A 21041-nucleotide genomic window follows, 5' to 3' on the forward strand; every position below is an offset into this window, starting at 1 on the left:
AACCCGCTTTGGAGTTAACTCGAAGTGGATATCCCCTGCGAGTTCTCTCCAAACTGGACTTCGGAGTCCAGTCGGAAAAATCCGGAGGAATCTCGAAGGACATTCGAAGTCAAATGACTTCGGGCCCAATCATAAACAGTTATTGGAATTTTATTCAAAAAAAATCCAAATTCATTCAAAACTTTTTTATCTGGATTGTTTTTATGTACAGATTCAAAAATGGCCCAAATGACCTTCAAAAAATTTCAAACTTTTGTTATTGAAACAAATTACAGGCATACAGTACATGTATGCAAGACTGTACCGCACTAATCCAACAGTAGAACTCAGTTCTACCGTTGGTCAGCAATACACAGCCGCAGGCAGTTGAGATTTGGCAACAGCCCAGCCGCTGGAAGCATTTCCAACCAGTATCCAACCAACCCGATCCAATCTCAGCTCTCCCAAAAATAACTCGACTGCAATGAACGCTTCAAACGGCCCACCTCCTGGAACAACCCTAGCTGACTATCAATACCAGCTGGCTTGCGGATATGTTCCCCCAACCCCCAAGCAGCCCTCCGGCCCATACCTCGCGGCTCCACCACCAGCCTCAATCATGTCGGGCCCGGCCCCGGGACAAACTACATGGCAAGTCATCCTCAACCGTCCGGCACCCCGCAAGCCCAGGTACGTCTGGAAGCGTTGAGCACCGCTAAACTCAATTGGGAGGCGGCCATTGCGATTGTAGAGAGCAAAGAACGGGCTTGCAAGGCAGATTGCAAGGCGGATCAAGAGGTCGCCCTAGCAAATGCCAAGGGAAACAAGCGTCAACGCGAGGCCGACCGGAAGGCAGAGCGTGAAGAGGCCAGGCTTGAGTGTGCGGAGGACGCCCGTCGGCACGCGGCGGATCAGGCCGCCCAGGAGCAATCCCGCCATGCTTGCGTTTATGGCGAACTTGGGGGCAAGACCCACTTAGGAGAAATTCTATCGTGCGCGCATACTTTTGTATCTATTTCTCTATGTTTGATTGCAAAGATATTCTAGCAAGCAGGTCTCATCCGAGTTGCTGCAAATACCCATAGTATAGCAGCCGGCGGGATCACTCCACTTCCAGACTTGTGAGGAACAACTGAGTCATGATTATCACCTGAGCTCCTGAGCTCTGATTCACACCCGCTGACCCAGGGGGACTTTTGTCTGATCGGGTCAGACTCAATGAATGATTAGGGTCATGAAGTACCAACAGCCGTCCCGGCGACCATCCATTCCCTGACACAAGGAAAAAAACCCGGGCAAAACGTGCGGCTAATATAGACTGGAACTGTATGACCGCACCCACATTTTGGCCGGGTGTCCAAATAAGCCTTAAAGCGCACTTGTCCAGCGGCGGGCCCTCCGCAACCACTCATCTTCACATGACGAACACCACGAAGATGGCCAACCCAGGACCCACCCCGCGAAGCACAAGCAGGGCCAATAGAACAGCCAATGATCCCACTGTTCTGGGATTTGCTGGAGTTGCTGCCATTGCTACATGGCATACATATGAATAGGTGTGGGGTCAAGGGGAGGGGGGATCATTTGCAGCAATTGATTGTGTATGGTTGGGTGAGGCCGTGCGGTGGTGGTTATCACACAGATTGGGCGGGGCGGGCGGAACAGGTGGTGTTGGCCAGGAATTTGGAATTCCTATTTGGAATTCCTGTTGTGTGTCCCGCAGGTTTATAATTGTACATAATTATCAAGGCTTTTTTGAAACATATTTGGGCCTGTATTTGTCACAAAAAGTCAAGAGATTTTGTTTTGAATCAAGTTTGGAATATATTACAATAAAACTTTGATAACTGTTTATAATTGGGCCCTTCGAATGTCCCTCGAGTGCCGAATTCGAATAATATTCGAAAAAATGTTGGATATTATTTGAATATCATTCGAGCTGGGACCCACCTGGGCCCGCTTGTTCTTTCAAATGCTACTTGGCCCGGCCCGGCCCCCGTATTGGGGAGCCTCTGATGCAGCCTCATCTGGTGAATTTGGGTCCATTTCCTGCATTTCTCTCACCCAAAACAGTGTCAACATGTAGAGGATTTCTGGTTCATTGTGTATTGCATGTGTCTACTAGATAGAGAGTTGGATAGTCTACGAGGTTCGTGTATTGTAGTATCGTGGATATTTTGTGTATTGTAGGAATTTGTGGATATCGTCGCACAGCGAGAGAAGTGAGATGAAACATAGACAATAGAGACAGATTGGGGGCAGTGGAGCGATCAAGAGAGGAGAGGAAAGAAGCAGAAAAGAAGCTATTCTTCGAGGGCAACTTCCTCATTCGGTTCCTCCACCAAGGTGGCCGCGCGAGATTGAACCTCTTTGTGTGGAGGGACTTGTTGAGCAGCTTCTTCAACATCGTTGACGGTCTTCTCGCCGGTCCAGGTGGCTTGGTCTAGGTTGAAGATGAGCTGAGAATATGCCACTCCGTAGGCAGATGACTTACGCCTGAGTCTGGCAAGATCCTCATCTATGTCATCCCAGAACAATTTCTGCCTGTTGAGGGTTCGGTGGTTCTGGTTAATCCGATTCAGATTGGCCATGAATCGAATGTAACAGATTTGGATCTTTGCCCCTGGGGTGACTTGCTTGTCCGAGTGGATTTGATGATCCGCCTGCCATTGGAAATCAGGATGAAACGCCGCATAGACATGCGCAATTAGCTTATAAAGCCTGGGGACCGGATTGGGGGGCCCTGCCCTGGTCAATCCAATTTTAATAAGTATCGCGAGGGCTGCTTTCTCGCTCTTGACTGTGTCACAGAGGAGTCTTTCTAATGCATTGCCTTGGGCGATGTTGGGCGGCAAATGCGCCGCGCGGAAGGCTTCATCTTGACGATCGAGTTCAGCCTGTGGTGGGATGGAATTGATAGATACCTCAATTGGTCTCTATCATTCAAGTTTGAGCTGCACATATATGATACTTTACCTGGACCCGAGTGAATGGCGTGTCCGCCACGCGCAAGCGTCGAGAGGCTTGGCTGCGATATGATTGGAGGTCTTTGGCGAGTAGGACCCGACGGGTCGTTTCTCGGACCCAAGTCCTGAACGCCGAGCTGAACTGTTGATCAGTGGGGGTTTGGGTTGCTGTGGGTTCGGGCCCGGCTGGAAGCTGGGCAGGAACCACTACATACATACTGGGTTCTTTCGAAGGGCAATCGGAGCTGAACTCCGAAGAGATGATCCGGTGAAACCCGCTGGTTGGGCGGGTTTTTTCCGGATAAAATCATCCTTTCGAAAGTCATCCGAAGTTTTTTCCCAAAAATTGGGAAAATCTTCGGACGACTTTGGAAAGCTACTCGAGCAAGGGCACTTGGATGGTTTTTCGAATGTAGCCGCTCCCTTCGAAAGTGCGTCCGGGGTGTACGCTTCTTTCTTTCTTTCTTTCCGATCACTGACAAACACCCTCCCCCAGGATGAACAGCCGCACCCCACTGCGCCCAGTCATCCAGCTGCTCGGATCACCCCCACACCTCATCTTCCAGCTCGTCCGACTCACCACCCTGCCCTACATGATCTACCAGATCATCAACAACAACAACAAACAAAACGAACAGCCACTCGAACAGCAGATCGACCAGCTCGAACACTCCCCACAACTGTCCCCCCAGGCAGTCGACCAGCTCTTCCTCATCAACCGAGCAGCCATCCTCAACACCCTCCGCCCACAGCACCACCACCCCCAGCCACACACACCCACATCCACAGCCTGGCAGGCAGAAGCCATGGCCCAGATCGTACAGCACTGGACAACCCTCAAACAACAACAACACCACCACCCAGCAACAAGCTCCATCTCCAAATCACGCAAGATCCACTCCCACATCCGCGCCTTCCTCGCCAACGGGCCACCCCAGTGCCACTGCCAGCGATCCCAACTGCCCCTCAAGACCATCCACCTCGGCTTGCACCAGGTCGGAACACTCCAGTCCTCAGCCACCCTCGGCCGATTCGCATCCAAGCTCAACCACGCCCTCTCCCCCCTCACCATCCTCAGGCTCGTCGACCTCGCCCGCCACGCCCAGCGCTGGGACCTCGCCGTCATCTTCCTCGACCGCTCCCTGGCCGAACCCGCGATCACCAGCGACCCCCGTCTGGCCAACCGCCGATCCGGACAGGTCACCGCCCTGCTCCACTTCCTCCGCCGCCACCAGCCGCCCCCAGAGCCCGAGCTCGACCCGCTCAAGCTGTGGGCCATCCACTTCATCTGCCAGTCCATCGAATCCAGAATCATCAGCCCTCCTCATCCCCAGTGGGCGCCGATCAACCGCCTCAGCTTGGACGTCCTGACCCGCTACGCCTCCATGCCCATCGGATTCGATCGCCGGCTTAAAAAACACCAAAAAACAACACCCCAAACTTACCCCTGCCTCGACCTCACGCGCCATCGGATCCTGCTCGACGCGATCAACCAGTCGACCAGCGAACTCGAGTTTGCCGTCCTCACCCGGGAACGCTGCGAGCGACTCCTCAGCAAACTCACCCGGCTCACCATCCAGCACCCGGCAAGCAGCCAGCCGTGGACACGACGCAGTGCGCTCCAGCTGCGACTGCTCGAATATCTTGCCCGCCAGGGCACCCACCAGCAGTTCACCACTCTCCTCCACACCCACCTCCACCAGCATCCATCCACCCCCAAGCTGGCCCGGACCATCCTCCTCGCCGCGCGTAGGTTCGACAGTCTGGCGGCCAACCCAGAGCTGATCCGCCACACGCTCTCCCAGCTCGACCAGGAGGCCGACCAGCGCCCGGTCATCGACTTCCTCCTCCGCCCCCGCCAGCCCCTCGACACCCTCCGGGCCAACCTCGCGATCTGTCTCGCCAGCCTGCCCACCGAGCGCGACCGTCGGATGGCCATCTACACCCACCTCCTCTTCCGCTGCTCCCAACTCCCCTCCCCCTCCCTGGCACTCTCCCTCTGGGAAACCATCAACCGCGACGAACGCAGGCGCAGTCTCATCAAGCTCGGCCGCCGCACCCGCGCCAAACTCAAGCACCTCCTCAGCGCCACCCATCCCACCAAGACCGACCCCCTGGCCATCACCCTCTCCCCCGACACCCTCCCCCACCAAACCATCCGCTCCATGATCTACGTCTACAGAAACCTCACCCATGCTCCCAAATCCGCCCTCCCCGTCCCCCCGGCGACCGGCAAGCACTACCGGGCCATGTACCAACGTCTGGCGCTCAAGGGCTCCCATCGGGCCCGCTGGCCCCTCTCCCGCGCCCAGGCACGCACCCATCTCGTCCTCCATCTCCTCAAGACCGAGCTGCGTCGGCTGCCCCCGGGAAAGCCCTCGTCCGAGTACGCCATCCTGCGCGCACTCGAGCACAGCTTCGTCGGCCCGCACGGGGACCTCAACGGCTTCGAGGCCGCCCTCGCCGCCCTCCTGCGCGCCAGACCCTCCGCCACCCTTCGCGAGACCGTCCTCCTCCGGCGACTCGCCCACCTCGAAGCCGTCTCCTCCTCCGTCACCGGCCCCTCGTCGTCGTCGCACAGGACGCGGGACGGTCGCAGGCTGCAACGGACGCTCGACAACATCGCCCGCCGCCCCCGCTTCTTCCGCTTCCTCGTCCGCTGGCGCGCCGCCCGCGGCGGCCCCCTCCCCCGCCACCAACCTGCCCCGCTCCTGCCCCGCCCCGCCCCCCTTCTTCCCCCGGAGGCCGCCCCGCTCAGGACGCGGACGAGGCCTAGGAAACGGCGCGCCTGCAGCCGCTTCTGGGCCCACGTCGTCGCCCTCCACTCTTCCTCTCCCCCATCCGCCTGATCTTCGCCTTGGCCCCTTCTTCTGCTCCTTCGTCTTGCCCGCCCTTGCCTTGTTTATCCGCGCTGCTCTTCCACCCCGCACATAATCTATTTCTCGCCGGCCTTTTCTCGGCCCGCCGTGGCTGTGATGATGCGCGTGCGGGGGGCAGCAGCAGCCCTGCCGGTCAGGCATGCTGCACGCTCCTTGCCTCACTGAGGCTCTCGAGCGGAGGGGGGGGCACCCCCCGTCCCGAGGGGCCTCTCCGCAGGAGAGCTTTCCGGGACAGGCCGCGCTTCGCGCCAGCCCAAGCCCAGGGCCCTCCGAAGTGGGGGACTTAGCTCCTTGCTCGGTGTGCGCGGGCCGTGTGTGCCGGGCGGATGGCCGTTGTGACCAGCAGGGCGCCCTCCCGCCGCCGGTCATCGGCCTCCCGGAGTGGACGGGGCGGAGTGATCAGCGCGTGGGCCATCACACGTCTCCCCCGTCGCTTGGGACAAGCCTTCTCCCTTCCCGCAATTTAGCCGGGCCTTCGGGTCGGGTAATGTACGCCGGCTCACCCAATGCCCAGGCTCACACGCCTCCTGGACCCCCCCTCTTGGTCCCGCCTTGGGCGTGACACAGTTCTTCACGTTGATATTTCGGAAATTCGGAATAAATATACAGTTGTGTCGCTGGTCATACCCCTACTTCACTTACCTCTATTGGAGGAAGCTGTCCCGCAGGGACCCTCCCCTCCCTCCGGTCGGCGCAATGCGACCAGTGTTTTACCACTCCACGGGTAGCTCGCAAGCTCGAGGCTATGTTTGTCCCTAACTTAACTAAGTCCCTCTCATTGTGGAGGGGGGACGCCGTCCCGCAGGGACCCTCTTCGGAGGTCGCTTCGCTCCCCCGAGGAAGGAATTAGCTAAGTTAGTGTTTGTCCATGGCCAACATTGGAACAAGCACGATTATGCAAGGATATTATAAACCTCTGACGCTCTTTCGGAGTGAGGAGCCGGGGGATTCGGCCAAAATATGTACAATCAAGTACACACCCCGGTACAAGTTTGTATTGCTAGAGAGGTATGGACTCAAAACAAAAGATGATTGCAAAATATCGCTCGGCGAAAGAAACGAAAATAAAAATTGTAAAGAAGAGCTCGGCAGCCGATGTCCAACCAGTTGACCCCACTTGCTCGTTAAACTTTGGTCACAGACGCTCCTCACAGTCCTACCGGTAAAGACAGGCCTGATCTTCAAGAACAATGCGGCTCCGAGACTATTACCGCTCGTTTCTTTCTTTCCAATTGTTAATAATAATCGGAGGCCTCAACTTGGCTGTTATCTGTCGACCGGCCCTCAGTCTCGATGACATACGTGTGGGCGCAGATAACCGTCCTCTCACAAACACGGCAGACACAGTTCTAGATGCAACTATTAATTCGGTCTTGGACGACGTCGAGAACCCAAGCAAGCCCAAAACAGGTATACATATCTACAATTATCCTGATCGGATCTGTTTATCCAGGCATGTAACCGTATGACTTATTGGCTTCAATTGATGCACATAAAATGTGTTCCTCCCGCTGCAAGAGTCGAAGTTGGTCGCGTGGACTAAAAGGCTTTACGGTTCGAAAACAGCTGAATTGGAGGTGCAATGCGCGCGTATGACCGCTCTTCTTTTCAAACGGCTCGCCAAGGAGTGGGTCGACCAACGGTACACCCCGGTAGACACAGAGCTGCATGTGATTCAAGAAGGAGACGAAGAGGCCGACAGCGACCATGTGGTCACCCCGAAACTCGCGCCATTATCCGAAGCATATCGTGCCAAGCTCTACCATATTTTTGACACGCTCGATGACAAGAACTAAAAAGAATTCAAACAACTAAAATAATAATTTCTCCGTTAAACTAGTTGTATTTACAAACTAATAGTTAAGTAAGAAAGAGTTCGGACAGAAGTGTTTACCTAAAAGCAACACTGGAGGATGCTTGCTTAGGGACCTTCTGTCCGGTTGCTTGGTTCTGGGTCTGGTACCGTCAATCGTGAGATCGGGGTCTGTCTGAACTTGGATACAAGACGAGACAGGGACCAATCAGCGTAGCAGCTTGGTCTTGTCCTGTCGGAACGGGTGGTATTGCTGTGAGTCTGTTTGTTGTGCGCGCAACGTTCTGAGTCAGTTTCTCTTCTGTCTCTTTGTTCTGTATTGGATCTGTTTCTTCTGCTTACCGGGTGCTTGCACCTCCAATAGTCTTACGAGTGAGTCTTGTTTCTTTCTGGGTCCGAGTCGATCCGCAAGAGTTCTGTAGTAGAAAATGTAAGATCTAGTCAGCCTTATTTCTAAGTCTTCTATGATCTAGCTCTTGGGACGTACAAGGTTGGTCTTTCTTGTTTGTTTGGCTGGGCTTTGACCTGTGCGGTTCTTGCTGGTTGATCCTCGGCTGCGATCGTCAAAGCAATGTTTGTCAGCTTGTGGTCTGGGGCTTTGTACTGCGAAAGGGGCTTAATCAGCTTACCTTTCTTAGCAGCTGGGCTTATTCTGGTTGCGAGCTTCCTTGCGGAATGCTGCGCGTCTGGGGTTAACCGCGCGAGCTTCCTTGCGGGTAGCTGCGGGTGGGGGTCTGGGTCCATAATCCTACAGCCTCGCATGCTTCGAGTCGCGAGATTCGAAGCAACTTCGGAGATTTAGATTACCCCGATCAGAGCGAGAGAGCGTCGGATTACCGACCGGCCGAGGGCCTTTGTGAGAAAGTCGGCGGCGTTAGCGGTCGTCTTGACGTGCCGGAGTTTGATGAGATGCAGTAGAATCAGCTCCCGAACAAAATGTAGGTGAATGTCCATGTGCTTCGTTCTGAAGCTATTTTGAGACGTCTCGCTATTTGCTAGATCAATGGCTCCTTTATTATCGACCGCCACCTCAATGTTTTCGACAGTTGACTGTAAGTTGATCTCCTTGATGAGGCTGGCGAACCAGGCTAGATCCCTGCCCAGGTCCGACAGTGCCTTGTACTCCGCTTCCGCGGTAGATAGCGAAACAGTCGGCTGTTTACTGGATTTCCAGTTGAGTAAGTGAGTTCCGTGGGTGACAACAAAGCCAGTGGTCGAGCGCCTTGTATCCAGGCAGTTGCCCCAGTCTGCATCTGCGAACACTTTCAGGTTGGCGCCTTCGGTTTTCTTGAATGTTAGACCGACATGTCGAGTTCCGGAGAGATAGCGAAAAACCTGGACAGCGGCCTGGTACTGCCTGATGCCTGGATTCTCAAGATACTGAGATAACTGACTGACGGCGAATGATATGTCCGGTCTCGTCAGGATGCTCAGGTAGTTCAATGAGCCAACTAGGCCGCGGTAGTTGACTTCAATTTTCTTGAAGGCTGCCATTTCTTGCTCCGTCGCTCTTGATAGGCGTTCTCAAGGGTTGAGGGGACAGCTCGCGGGGTGCTCGTTCTCCAGTCCGAACTCAACTAGCTTCCTTTCTATGTACTGGGTTTGGTTGATCTGAAGGCCGTTGGTAAAGCGCTCGATATTCATTCCTAAGAGAAACTCGGCCTCCCCAGGGTATTTGATATCAAATTCCCTTTCCATCTCGGCTTTGAAGACCTCTGGGCGTCGACTGATTATCACTATATCGTCCACGTGTGCAAAAAGCCATGTGGCTGGCTTGTCCTTCTGGTCGGGTCTCCAGAAGACGCAAGGATCCGAAACTGAGATTTGAAAACCAAGACCTTTGAGGTAAGTTGTCAAGCGCTTGTACCATACAAGAGGCGCCTGCCGCAAGCCGTAGATGGCTTTCTTCAACTGCAGTACAGAGTTCGCCGGGCATTTGAATCCCGGCGGCGGCAAGAGAGTTACTTTGTCCTCGAGCGGACAGGTGAGAAAGGCGCTACGAACGTCCAATTGGTGTATCTTCAAGCCGTTATTTACTGCAAAGGAGATTAGCAGGCGCAACGAAGCCGCTTTTCCGGTCGGGGCATATATCACGTTGAAGTTTCTGCCGTGAATTTGGCGGAATCCTTGTGCGCAAATGCGCGCCTTGAATTCTATGACCTCATTCGAGGGGCCAAGTTTTCTCCGGTATGCCCAGGTGGATGGGATGGGCTCGTCAGAGTCAATGCGCGCTCGGACGATCCACACTTGGTGCTTAACCATGTTAGCGATTTCCCTTTTCTCGGCTTCGGTCCAGCTGTCTCGGTCGCTGCCATTCATGGCCTGACGATGATTCTTTGGGTCGAGCTCGATTTCGATCAAGTAGGCCTGGCGGTTGCGCTTCCCTGTGATTATGTTACTTGTGTCGATTCCGCTTGAGATTTCCTTGGGCGGCAGAGCCGTCGTCCAAGCGAAACGACTGCCGCCTGCTCGGGCTTGTTGCTGACAAGCAGGAACGGGTCCGATATGACTAGGTTCAGGTGATGTGTTGCTCGTCGGGCTGCTTGACCGAAGATCGGTGATGATTCTGGCGAAGTCACGAGATTCCGCTTCCTGCTCCTCTTCTGCTGATTCTTCTCTATCATCCGCTGCCAGGGAGTCCTCCTGGGCGAATGGTAGCGGCTCATCGGGCTTGAAGCTAGGGAGTTTGTTGCTACCCAGTGCCGTGAAGCTCTTGTTAAGAGCGGGACAGTCGGGAAAAGTAGTTTCGTCGAAATGAACGTGCTTGGCGATGACCACGGTTTTGTCTTCAGTGCGATAGACCCGGTATGACGAGTAGTCATTTTCATAGCCAAGCAGGACGCCTTCCCAGGATATGGAAGAAAATTTTGACTCGCGCTTCTGTTTTGGCTTCACAATCCAGACTCGACAGCCAAATGGCCGGAAGAACGAGATGTTCGGCTTGAGCTTGAACATCAGTTCAAGAGGACATGCCTTGCTCTTTCCAAGCGACGGAAGGCAGTTGGTTGTTGCGGTGGCCGCTTGAACCGCTTCAGCCCACCACTCCGGGGCTAAATTCGCTTGCATCATCAAGCAGCGCGTCATGTCAATTATGGTCCTATTGGCGCGCTCGGCCATACCGTTGTTCTGCGGGGTGTATGGTGGCGCGACGTTGTGTTGTACCCCGTGAGATTTGAGGTGATCGCTTAAGGTGCCGTTCACGAACTCCCCACCGCCGTCAGAGATAAGTTTCTTCATCTGGTGACCTGTTTGCTTCTCGAAGAATACTCGGAAGTCGATTATCGCCTGACAAGATTGACTCTTTTCCTTTAGTATTACCGTGTGGATGTATCCGGTGTACTGGTCCACGAGTGTTAGGAAGTACCTGGCGCCTCCATTTGTTGGGGGAGAGATGGGGCTGACCAGATCGGCGTGGACAACGCTGAGAGAGGCGTCAACAGATTTGAAGGTTCCGTTGCACAGTATCCGGGTGAGTTTTCCCTGCATGCACGCGGTGCAAGCATGCGTTTTTGTCAGATTGAGTTTCTCCGACACGGCTTGCGCGATTCGTCCGGAACTAGCGTGGCCTAATCGATTATGCCACTTTTGAAAGTCTGATAAAGCAGTGGATGCCGTCGTGGCCAGACCGGTGGGGGAAGTTGGGGCTGCGGTGACATCGGCGATCTCAAGGAGATTGTTGGAAATGTTAACCTGGAATGGCTTGTTGTTGTCTATTTTAACCTCAAAATAGCCGCTTCGCTCGCCGATGATTACCCGTCGATCCATCAACTGTATCATCGAGACCAGGTTTCGAGTTAGATTAGGCACATAGAGTGCTCCTGGCAGAACTAGGATCTCTCCAGTTGGGAGATGCAACTCTGCCGTTCCTCGAGCGATGGCGACGAGCTCGGATTTACCGCTGCCGGTGAGTATGCTTATGTGGACGGGGGTGGTCTGTACAAAGAAGCTGAGGGAGTTGAGCATGTGATTGCTCGCTCCCGAGTCCAGGATCGTGGACAGCGGTTTCTCTGGGGTCGTCATGTTGTAGGTGAAGGTCGGTTTGGCTATGGTGGCATGCTGAGCTTCTTCTTTGTCGTCATCATCGTCCGCTTCAGCGTGGTAGGAACTACGTTGTTTCTTCTGCGGACGCTCTTTTTCTTGTAGCGGCCTGCCTTGCGGCCGCGATAGAGGATGTATCGTCCAACAGTCGGCCTCGACGTGAGTCGTTGCTCTTGGGTTGTGCTTGCCGTTGCTGCATCGCACGTCTGAGTTTCCTGATCCGCTTGCTTTGGGGCCTTTAGATTTCCTCGGAGGTCGGCGACTGGTTCTGGTGGCGAGAGCGGTGGAGGTGGGTTCTGGATCCTCGACATATTTCCTCTTTGTCGCGGTTTCATGTCTTCCAATGTCTCGTAGTTTAGCAATGATTTCTTTGGGCTTCGCCAGCGCTTTCAGATCGGCGAACAGCGCCTGCATGAGCAATGGTCGCCTCTTCGTGATTTTTCCGACGATTCCACAGCCTACTAAAACGTCCGGGACTTTTAGACCAAGCGAACTGAACTCAGCTAAACTTTCCTCCATCTCCGTAATGTAGCTGTTCATATCTTTGTTGTATTGAATATCTAGCCACTTGTTCCAGACTTGGAACACTGAAAGGAGTGAGTCGGACGCGTAGATTGTCTTGATGTCAGTCCAGATAGCGTGTGGGTCTTGTTCGTTATCGTCGTTGATTACGCTCGTGAATATTGCGTTGGATATTGCTTCACTCAGAATGCTGCAAGTCCGCAAGGCGCCTTGGAGCTCGTCTTTGTCCGGGTCAGTTGACATTGGCTCATCCAAGTAGGATTCGAGATACCGTGGACGCAGGTGCATCTTAATTTTGCGCTCCCACAGCGGGAAGTTAGAACCGTCGAATTTCGGGACGTTTACGTGGTCTTTGTCCGGGCTATAGGCGTCATTCCGGTTCGCGGTGTTCCTTGACTGAGATGCGCGCTCCACGCTGGCTCGAGTGCTGGGAGCCTTAGGATCTTTGGGGTTGGCCATCCGGTGTTGCTTTCAGTTGTGATTTGAGGTGATTTGCAAGAGCAGCTTGAGACTGTAAATCTAAAAAGAATTCAAACAACTAAAATAATAATTTCTCCGTTAAACTAGTTGTATTTACAAACTAATAGTTAAGTAAGAAAGAGTTCGGACAGAAGTGTTTACCTAAAAGCAACACTGGAGGATGCTTGCTTAGGGACCTTCTGTCCGGTTGCTTGGTTCTGGGTCTGGTACCGTCAATCGTGAGATCGGGGTCTGTCTGAACTTGGATACAAGACGAGACAGGGACCAATCAGCGTAGCAGCTTGGTCTTGTCCTGTCGGAACGGGTGGTATTGCTGTGAGTCTGTTTGTTGTGCGCGCAACGTTCTGAGTCAGTTTCTCTTCTGTCTCTTTGTTCTGTATTGGATCTGTTTCTTCTGCTTACCGGGTGCTTGCACCTCCAATAGTCTTACGAGTGAGTCTTGTTTCTTTCTGGGTCCGAGTCGATCCGCAAGAGTTCTGTAGTAGAAAATGTAAGATCTAGTCAGCCTTATTTCTAAGTCTTCTATGATCTAGCTCTTGGGACGTACAAGGTTGGTCTTTCTTGTTTGTTTGGCTGGGCTTTGACCTGTGCGGTTCTTGCTGGTTGATCCTTGGCTGCAATCGTCAAAGCGATGTTCGTCAGCTTGTGGTCTGGGGCTTTGTACTGCGAAAGGGGCTTAATCAGCTTACCTTTCTTAGCAGTTGGACACGGGTCGTCCAGAAAGCACGCTTCAATGGCATAAGCATAGACTGCTGTCTCGCTTCAAGACTCACGTCAAGCCGCTTCTTCTCCCGCTGTTCTCTAAGCACCTCAAGATACAAACACGGGACACTAAGAAGTCGACATTGCAGGCTTTGTCTACGCTCATCAAGCAGCAATCCGCAGACCTTGAAGCAATACCTATGCGTTTAGATCGATCTCAATACTTCAAGGGTTTGCGCAATCGGGCCTCTTATAAATAGTGTAGAAGAGTTGGGCTTGATTTGGATTTTTGTGATTTCATTTACCTCTCTCTCAACTATAGCATGTTCATTCCAGCCTAATCTTCTTTGATCTTGGTTACACTAGTGTTCAGGGCAACTATGCCTCTGAAGTTGTAGGGGTAAAAATCTGCTCTTCACTTCGACCATGAGGGTCTGCAAGGAAATTTCTATAGCATCATATTTGTAGTTCTCCGCACATTGCACATAAAGTTCTCGTATAACTTCATCTATCCCGGTCTTTCTTGTCCCTGTCTTTCCCTCTTATTAATATCCAATGCAGGTTTCCTTATTTACCAAACCCTGGTCCTCAGTTGTCCCTCATGCAGAGGAATTTGTCTCTCAGTTTTCAAGTTCTTGATCAATGATAAATGATAAATGTACATATCAATATCTGGGAATAATAGAGCAGAGATCAGGAAGTGGAATCACATGACTTGATGGATGAAGATACAATTATGGTAGAAAGACCAGTGAGAAATCACACCTGAATGAGTGAACAGCATCAACCCCACAAAGTGAAAAAGGTGGTGGGAGGCTGCACAAAGCTAACCACATTTAAAAATTCAAAAAAGCCAGCAGGCTGAAAAAAGTGATAACATCATTTTGATGGATACAGTTAAATGATAACATCATTTTTAACATCATTTTGATTAACTGATAAAATCATTTTGATGGATACAGGTACCACTTGTGCTGTAAGCAATCAAATTCCTGCACTAGGAGTAGGAAGCTTGGAGAGACAGAGTGCCAAAGGGCAGAGGTCCATCAACAATAATGTTGAACTTAATGTAGTTCTTTATTATGTATTGTTCAATTTAAGCTTTCCGTTCTTATACACGCTGTGGTAGAAGTAGGTGGCGCTCCGTCACATAATGACCACAGCACCATTCCTCCTGCAAGATTCCCGAGTGTATCAAGGGTTTTCAGAACTCAGTGGAGTATAAGTACTCCAGGAAACTCTGCTCATGACAAAAAGCCGCAAACCAATGAGAAGAGCAAAAGAGTAATCCAGTAAAACCCAATAAACATATCAATAACACTGTGAAAGAAATGCAATAACATCCTCTGCCTCCATAACCATAAAGAAGAAGTAAAGTCCGTTCCCCCCCCTCTCTCTACCAAAATCCCCCCTCCTAATAAGTAAGGCCCCGTTTGGAGCCAATATAAATATAGGTGATATAATCATTGGTTAATTCAATGAAAACTACAAAATTCAACATAAAGCCTCCAAATATTCTTTCTAGGCAACCTACAATACTGGTCTCTTCAATTATGAAGTCAGATTCAACTGATTCAGCCATATTCAGTACTGTAGTACCATTATATCACTTTTGACCAAAACAAAGCAATATAATGGTATTATGGTGCTGAAGATGGCTGAATCAGTTAAATCTGACTTCATAGTTGATGAGACAAGTACTGTAGGTTTCCTACAAAAAAATTGGATTCTTTATGTTGAGTTTTGTATTTTTTATTGAATTCACAAATGATTATATCACCTATATTTCTATTGGCTCCAAATGGGGCCTAAGTAAGTAAAGAAAACTCCTCCTCCCTCCGCCGTACAAAGAAACCCCCCTGTGAGAAAAACTCCCACCGCATCTCATACACACATAGAACTAAAACTACACAACAGCAATAGAATAAAACAGATCCTCCTCCCATCCCACGCACGCCGTCACCACTGCTCCCATGCCCTTCTCTGCGCTTCTGTTGCTCGTCGTAGACAGCCGCCAAACTCCGCCGCATCCATCATCCGCTCCCCTGCCTAGCCTCCGGAGGCTTGGGATCCTACTCGCCGCCTCCGCTTCAGCTGCCCCGGCTTCCCCCAGCTCCGCGCTGCTACTAGACAGTCCGCGCTGGACTGCCTGGACTACACAGCCTGCTCCGCTCCGCACGCCGCAACTCCGCCGCATCCAACCGCCGCTCCGCGTTCAAGTAATGTGCCCCACCTCCGCAGCTCTAATCCGCGCCGCGCCTAGGGCATCGGTAGCCCCTTTCCTCCGCAGCACCGCACACCCGGAAACCCCGCCGGCCGCTCTGGCGCCCCGCGCCCGTATTTGTCACCAAAACACGCCCTGTTGTTGTCCCCAAAACTTAATTGCTCTTATAAAAGTCCACACTTGATTGTAATCACCTTTTCTTAATCAATCAAACTGTTTTTTCTTCAACACAACACTCACTAACACACTCATCTTACCAATCAGGTCTGTAATCTTTAATCATGAATATCATGTACTTCATCTTTAATCATGAATATCATGTACTTCACCTTTAATCCTTCTATCTCTTATTGTTTAGGTTAGTGACTGTTATAGGTTTTGTTAGTTGTATTGTGTAGATACTGATATCACTACACCTCTAAAGGTGTGTAGAAGCAATCAATCAAACTGTTTTGTCTTCAACACAGCACTCACTAACACACTCATCTTATCAATCAGGTTAGTGACTGTCATAGGATTTGTTAGTCGTATTGTGTAGATACTGATATCACTACACCTCTAAAGGTTAGTGACTGTTATAGCTGTAGGTATTCATATTGTGTAGATACTGATATCACTACACCTTAGGCTTTAAGGCATTGATGTAAGGGGTGAGAATCCTCTTCACTGGACAAGAAGAGATGAACCAAGAACCGGCTCAAAGGGGAACTGAGAGAGGTTTCTAGGACCAACCAAAGGGGGGGGGCTTGGGTTGCTGGTTCAGAGAGACTGCTATTCAGTTCTCTGCTGAACCAGGGAAGGAAGAAAGTCAATCTATATGTAAGTATGTGACATGTGGGATTCACTTGTGACTACTTGTGAACCCCAAGGGAGGAGGGGGGTTTACAACTGAGTTCATTAAATAACATGTTTTACTACATATTGTGAGGAAGTGGGAAGAAGGGACCTGAAGGTTGGAAACCAGCTTGAAGAAGAAAAGGGAGGGAGGGGGAGGGCTTGAGTACCAATAGTAGCCATTAGCAACCAAATGGGCCGCTTAGCTGTGGTGGTGGAGTGCGGAAAGATAGAGAATTTGGCACAGATCAGATACAAGAACCTGTGAAGGTGTGATGCAGTGGTGTTCTCTTTCTTTTCCTATTTTCAGTGTGCTTCAAACCATCTTCTTTTTCCTCTTTTCTCTCTCATGTCACAGTCTGTGACACCTCTCATTGTATGTAGTCTAGGGTAGATAGTCAGACGTGGAAGGTTTGTTTCCCTCATCCTCCCATGTAATGTCCCTATCTGTCTGATGTTAGTGTCCCTCTTTTCTTTCCATAATGCAATGGACTGACACATCCTTCTGTCAGAATTTGAGCCCTTTTTTCCGCTCACTTCCTGTTCTTGTTCCTGTTCCTGTTCCTGTCCCTGTTACTGTCCCTGTACCAGTTCCAGTTCCAGTTCCAGTCCCATTCCCAGTACCATTTCCTTTTCCATTTACAGTCCCAGTCCTAGTCCCAGTAAATGTCACCATGGGAGTTTGCTTGGCACTTGCGTGCACATGCCATTGCACAATATTGTTTAAGAGCCCTGTTATATATATCCTGGCACTTGAGCCTCAATGTATGCTGAATTCATGATGAATTTATGTTTAACTTATGCTCAATTGAGCTGAAGGCACTTTTGAGAGGGGTTGAATTAAATTGAAAAGCAGCTCTAAGTTGACTCTAGTTATTACTGGAACTATTTTAGAACACATTTTCAACTACCTTGCAAAGCAATATCAAATACTTGGCAGAAACAAGGTATTTACCACAGGAATCATATATTTCTAGAGCTGGCCCCTATCATCTGTTGGCGGGTACTTGGCACCCGCGGGTGGGTACCTGTGGAAGTGCGCAGGTATCCGCCGGGTGCGGGTGCGGCTGTCCAGTCTGGGTCCAAATCCAGGCAGGTACCTGCGCACAAATTGCCATTCTGCACAGCTCTGCTTGCCCCTAGTGCCCATTGGCAGGTACTAGGTACCTGTGGGTGGGTGCCCATGGAAGTACCCAGGTAACAGCCAGCAGGTGTGGGTGTCCATTCTGGGTCAAAATTTGGGAAGGTACCTGCACCCGCTGTGGGTACCCAGGTGCAAAGTGCCAGATCTATATATTTCATTCTATCATGTGTTTATCATAAATCCCAAAAAGCTCGAGATATTTTAGTGGTACACAAAAAGATACATGTGTAAGTTTGTGTGACACATTCTTTAGTTGCTGAATTTTAAGTCCAGCGGAAAAAACCTAATATTAATCAGGAGTTGTTTATGACTTCAGAAAATATCCCCAAAATCATTTGTGTACCTATGGCTGAATTTTATAAACAACTTTTGAAGTGTCCACCTAAGCCCCTGGCTCTGCATGAGCACTCAGGTTGGCATCACTTGGCTCAGTGACAAAAAGTGTGACACACCAGCACACATGTGTAAATTTGTGTGACCCATTCTTCAGCTGCTAAATTTTGTCCCAAGGGAGTTAGAATTCTGGGACAAGTCCAGGGGAGCCTCAGATTACCCAGGGTTTGTGAATGAATTCAGAAAGTCTCAACAGGATTTCTGTACTGTGGATGAAAATCAGATACAATTATCAAAGGATTCAGCTAATTTGCCCCTGGGATCGCGGGGCACTCATCCTTGGCATGATATGGCTGGGTGATGGTCTACGTGTCAATGGTGGGTATTTACGTTTCCAATAACGGTAACACAACGGGAACGTAACAATTTTCAGCCGTTATCATTACCGTTATTTGTAACGGCAGTGCTTTACGGTACCGCTGCAACATGACAGAAAAATATTGATGTTTGTTAAGTTACTGGCGCCTGCGGAGCGCCACATAACGGCCAATTTGGGCCCGTTACGTTTTATCTGGTGGATAACGCGCAGTAACAACCTGAAAAAAGAGCCTGTTACTTTACATGAGGCCTGCAAAGACCTTGTTACAAATAACGTAGTGGGTAACAAGGGTAGTTATGTTACCCAAATTACGTGAATAATGTAACGTAACATAACTACCCATTGCTGTACGTGTCACACAAATGCACATGTGTACGTTTGTGTGACACAATGTGTCACAGAAACCTGCACAGGCTACATGGTTTTGTGACAGTTGGCCCCACAGCACCAAAGTCAAACCATAGTACCAGAGCAAAATCAGACCTCCCACTAGAGCTGAAACTTCACACCTGGGTACCCGCGGCGGGTGTGGTTACCTGTTTGAATTTTGACCCAGAATGGACACCCGCACCCGCTGGCAGTTACCTGTGTACTTCTATGGGTACCTGCCCACAGGTACCTAGTACCTGCAAATGGGCACTAGGGGCAAGCAGAGCTGTGCAGAATGGCGATTTGTGCGCAGGTACCTGCCTGAATTTGGAACCAGACTGGACACCCGCACCCGCACCCGGCAGATACCTGCGCACTTCCACAGCCCCGGGTACCCGCCTGTGTACCCACCAACGGACACTAGGGACCCACTCTACCTCCCACAGTATCACTAAACTCCATCCAAAGTTTTAACCATGTGTAATAGAAACAACTTAAAAAGAACGGGCAGCTTTTTGGTGTGTGCCTCAAAACTAAATAGAAAAACAGTTTCAGAGAAACTTACTGGGAATGGGTTTCAAAAGAGCTCAAAAATCATGATGATTGAAATATGAGGAACTTTGGTCAAGCTTGAGGATCAAGTAAACCTTATCATTAAATTGGCCTGTTTTTCAGCATAGGTATGGCATACATTTTACAGACATTGCACAACACATTTGGTATGATTCCAGTTCTTATAAACTTAATTTGTGGCAGACATGAAATTGCCTTCCAACCAGCATCTAACTGAGATCCAACCAAATCTATGACTAAGTTCAGAGATGGCACTTGCACACAAGTGCCGAGGAAACTCCCATGGTGTGCTGTGTTCCTGTTGTCTTGTGTCACATGCTTTTAGGCCCCATCTGGATCTTTTGCAGGGGGCTCTAGCTAGTTGTGTGTACATGTCCGCTCCTCGGACAAGAAATAAAATCATCAAGTCAGAGTAAAGATGGCAATTGAATTGGGACCCGGGTACCCGCGGCGGGTCCGGGTACCAGGTCAACATGGCACCCGGCAGCGCCTCCAGCACCGCCGCGTGGGTGAAAAAAAAAACCTGTTTTGGTCCCCTTTTTCTCTATCTTGTATCTCCTTCTGCATACCTGGGTATCCAATCGGATACCGGGTTTCTGGGAATGTATCCGTGATCCGCTCCGCAACTAACATACACTCGGATACTGTCGGATCGACACGGTCCGGTTTGAAAACTTAAGCATCCCAGCGAGCTGCGCGGGGCTTCGATCCGCGGGACGGGGATTGGCCAAATTCGAGCCTCTTTCCTCATTCGATCCCAGCAAAGAAGCGATGAACCCTTTCGCATCATCATCTTCTACCCGTTCTTTTCGCTTCACATCAGTCTCGATATTCGTCCTCCTCCAAGTAAGCACACGTTTGTCTTGCCCTCTTCTGCCCTTGGTTGATTCCCGAAGTTCTCTGCTTGTATTAATGCTGATTGTGTATTTTTATTCCCGTTCTTCCTTTCTTTAAACTGGTTGTCTACGCGAACATTTCATTTGTGTGCAAAGTAGTTGGTCTCATTTGGCGCGGCTGATATCTCGTGTGAGCACTTTCTTCTTATCAGCTGTCTATACATTACTCGTGACGATGGAAGCCAGGAGAAAGGAAATCATAACTGACTCTCACCTTCCGACCGTCTTACGCCAAAGTTTGCAAGTGCATGTGCTTTACCAACTATACGATTGTACCGCTATACAGACCGAAGGACCTATCTAAGCCTTGCTTAACCTGCACGAAACAGTTCTGCTTGGATCAGAAACTCTCGATCTGTCAGGATGCTAAGCTGGGTAATACTAATCTGGATACCGGGACGGGTGATGAAGGGGATATTAGGACTAAATGCTTTCGTTTGTTCTTTCATCGATTTACCACCCCACTGCTCCGAACATCTAATCTTGCCCCTCTTAAGTAAAGTCAACGATCCGACAAAGTAAAAATATACACTGATTTAACTTTCTTTCGGTTTTCGTTTTTTCCCTGATCTGATCTGCAATATAATAACAGAACGTGATTCGACTAAAGATCAAGTGATCGTCGTCAGCTTCATAATCCTCACAACAATTTTATTGATATCTGCATTGGTCAAAGAACGTATCTAACCATCCATTAAGAACAAGCCCACACCCCCAATTGATAGAGCAGTTGAAAAAATAACAGGTGCCGGGTACCTGATGCCACTCCTATCATAAATGCTGCTGCTGAGGAGGAGGGGGTTCAAAAAAAATGGATAGAGGACTGCTGCCCAGGGGGGGGGGGGTGGCTTATCATCACCAGATTCCCATACATTTTTGATTTTGTCTGATGAGTCTTGTTGAACAAACT

At 50.5% G+C, this 21041-nt stretch overlaps 1 protein-coding gene across 1 annotated transcript; it reads left to right on the forward strand.

Moving 5' to 3' along the window:
* Positions 1-533: 533 nt before the first annotated feature.
* PtA15_5A395 (uncharacterized protein) lies at positions 534-20818 on the forward strand (the record flags this gene model as incomplete). The annotated part of the gene is made up of 10 exons (XM_053169151.1): positions 534-669; positions 731-971; positions 3442-3514; positions 3743-3763; positions 3839-4614; positions 4699-5537; positions 20059-20081; positions 20231-20261; positions 20369-20566; positions 20724-20818. 10 exons carry the CDS (start codon positions 534-536, stop codon positions 20816-20818), a joined length of 2433 nt encoding a protein of 810 aa, XP_053020377.1.
* Between the last annotated feature and the right edge of the window lie 223 nt (positions 20819-21041).

This window comes from Puccinia triticina, chromosome 5A, assembly GCF_026914185.1.
Source record: "Puccinia triticina chromosome 5A, complete sequence".
Lineage (NCBI taxonomy): Eukaryota > Fungi > Basidiomycota > Pucciniomycetes > Pucciniales > Pucciniaceae > Puccinia > Puccinia triticina.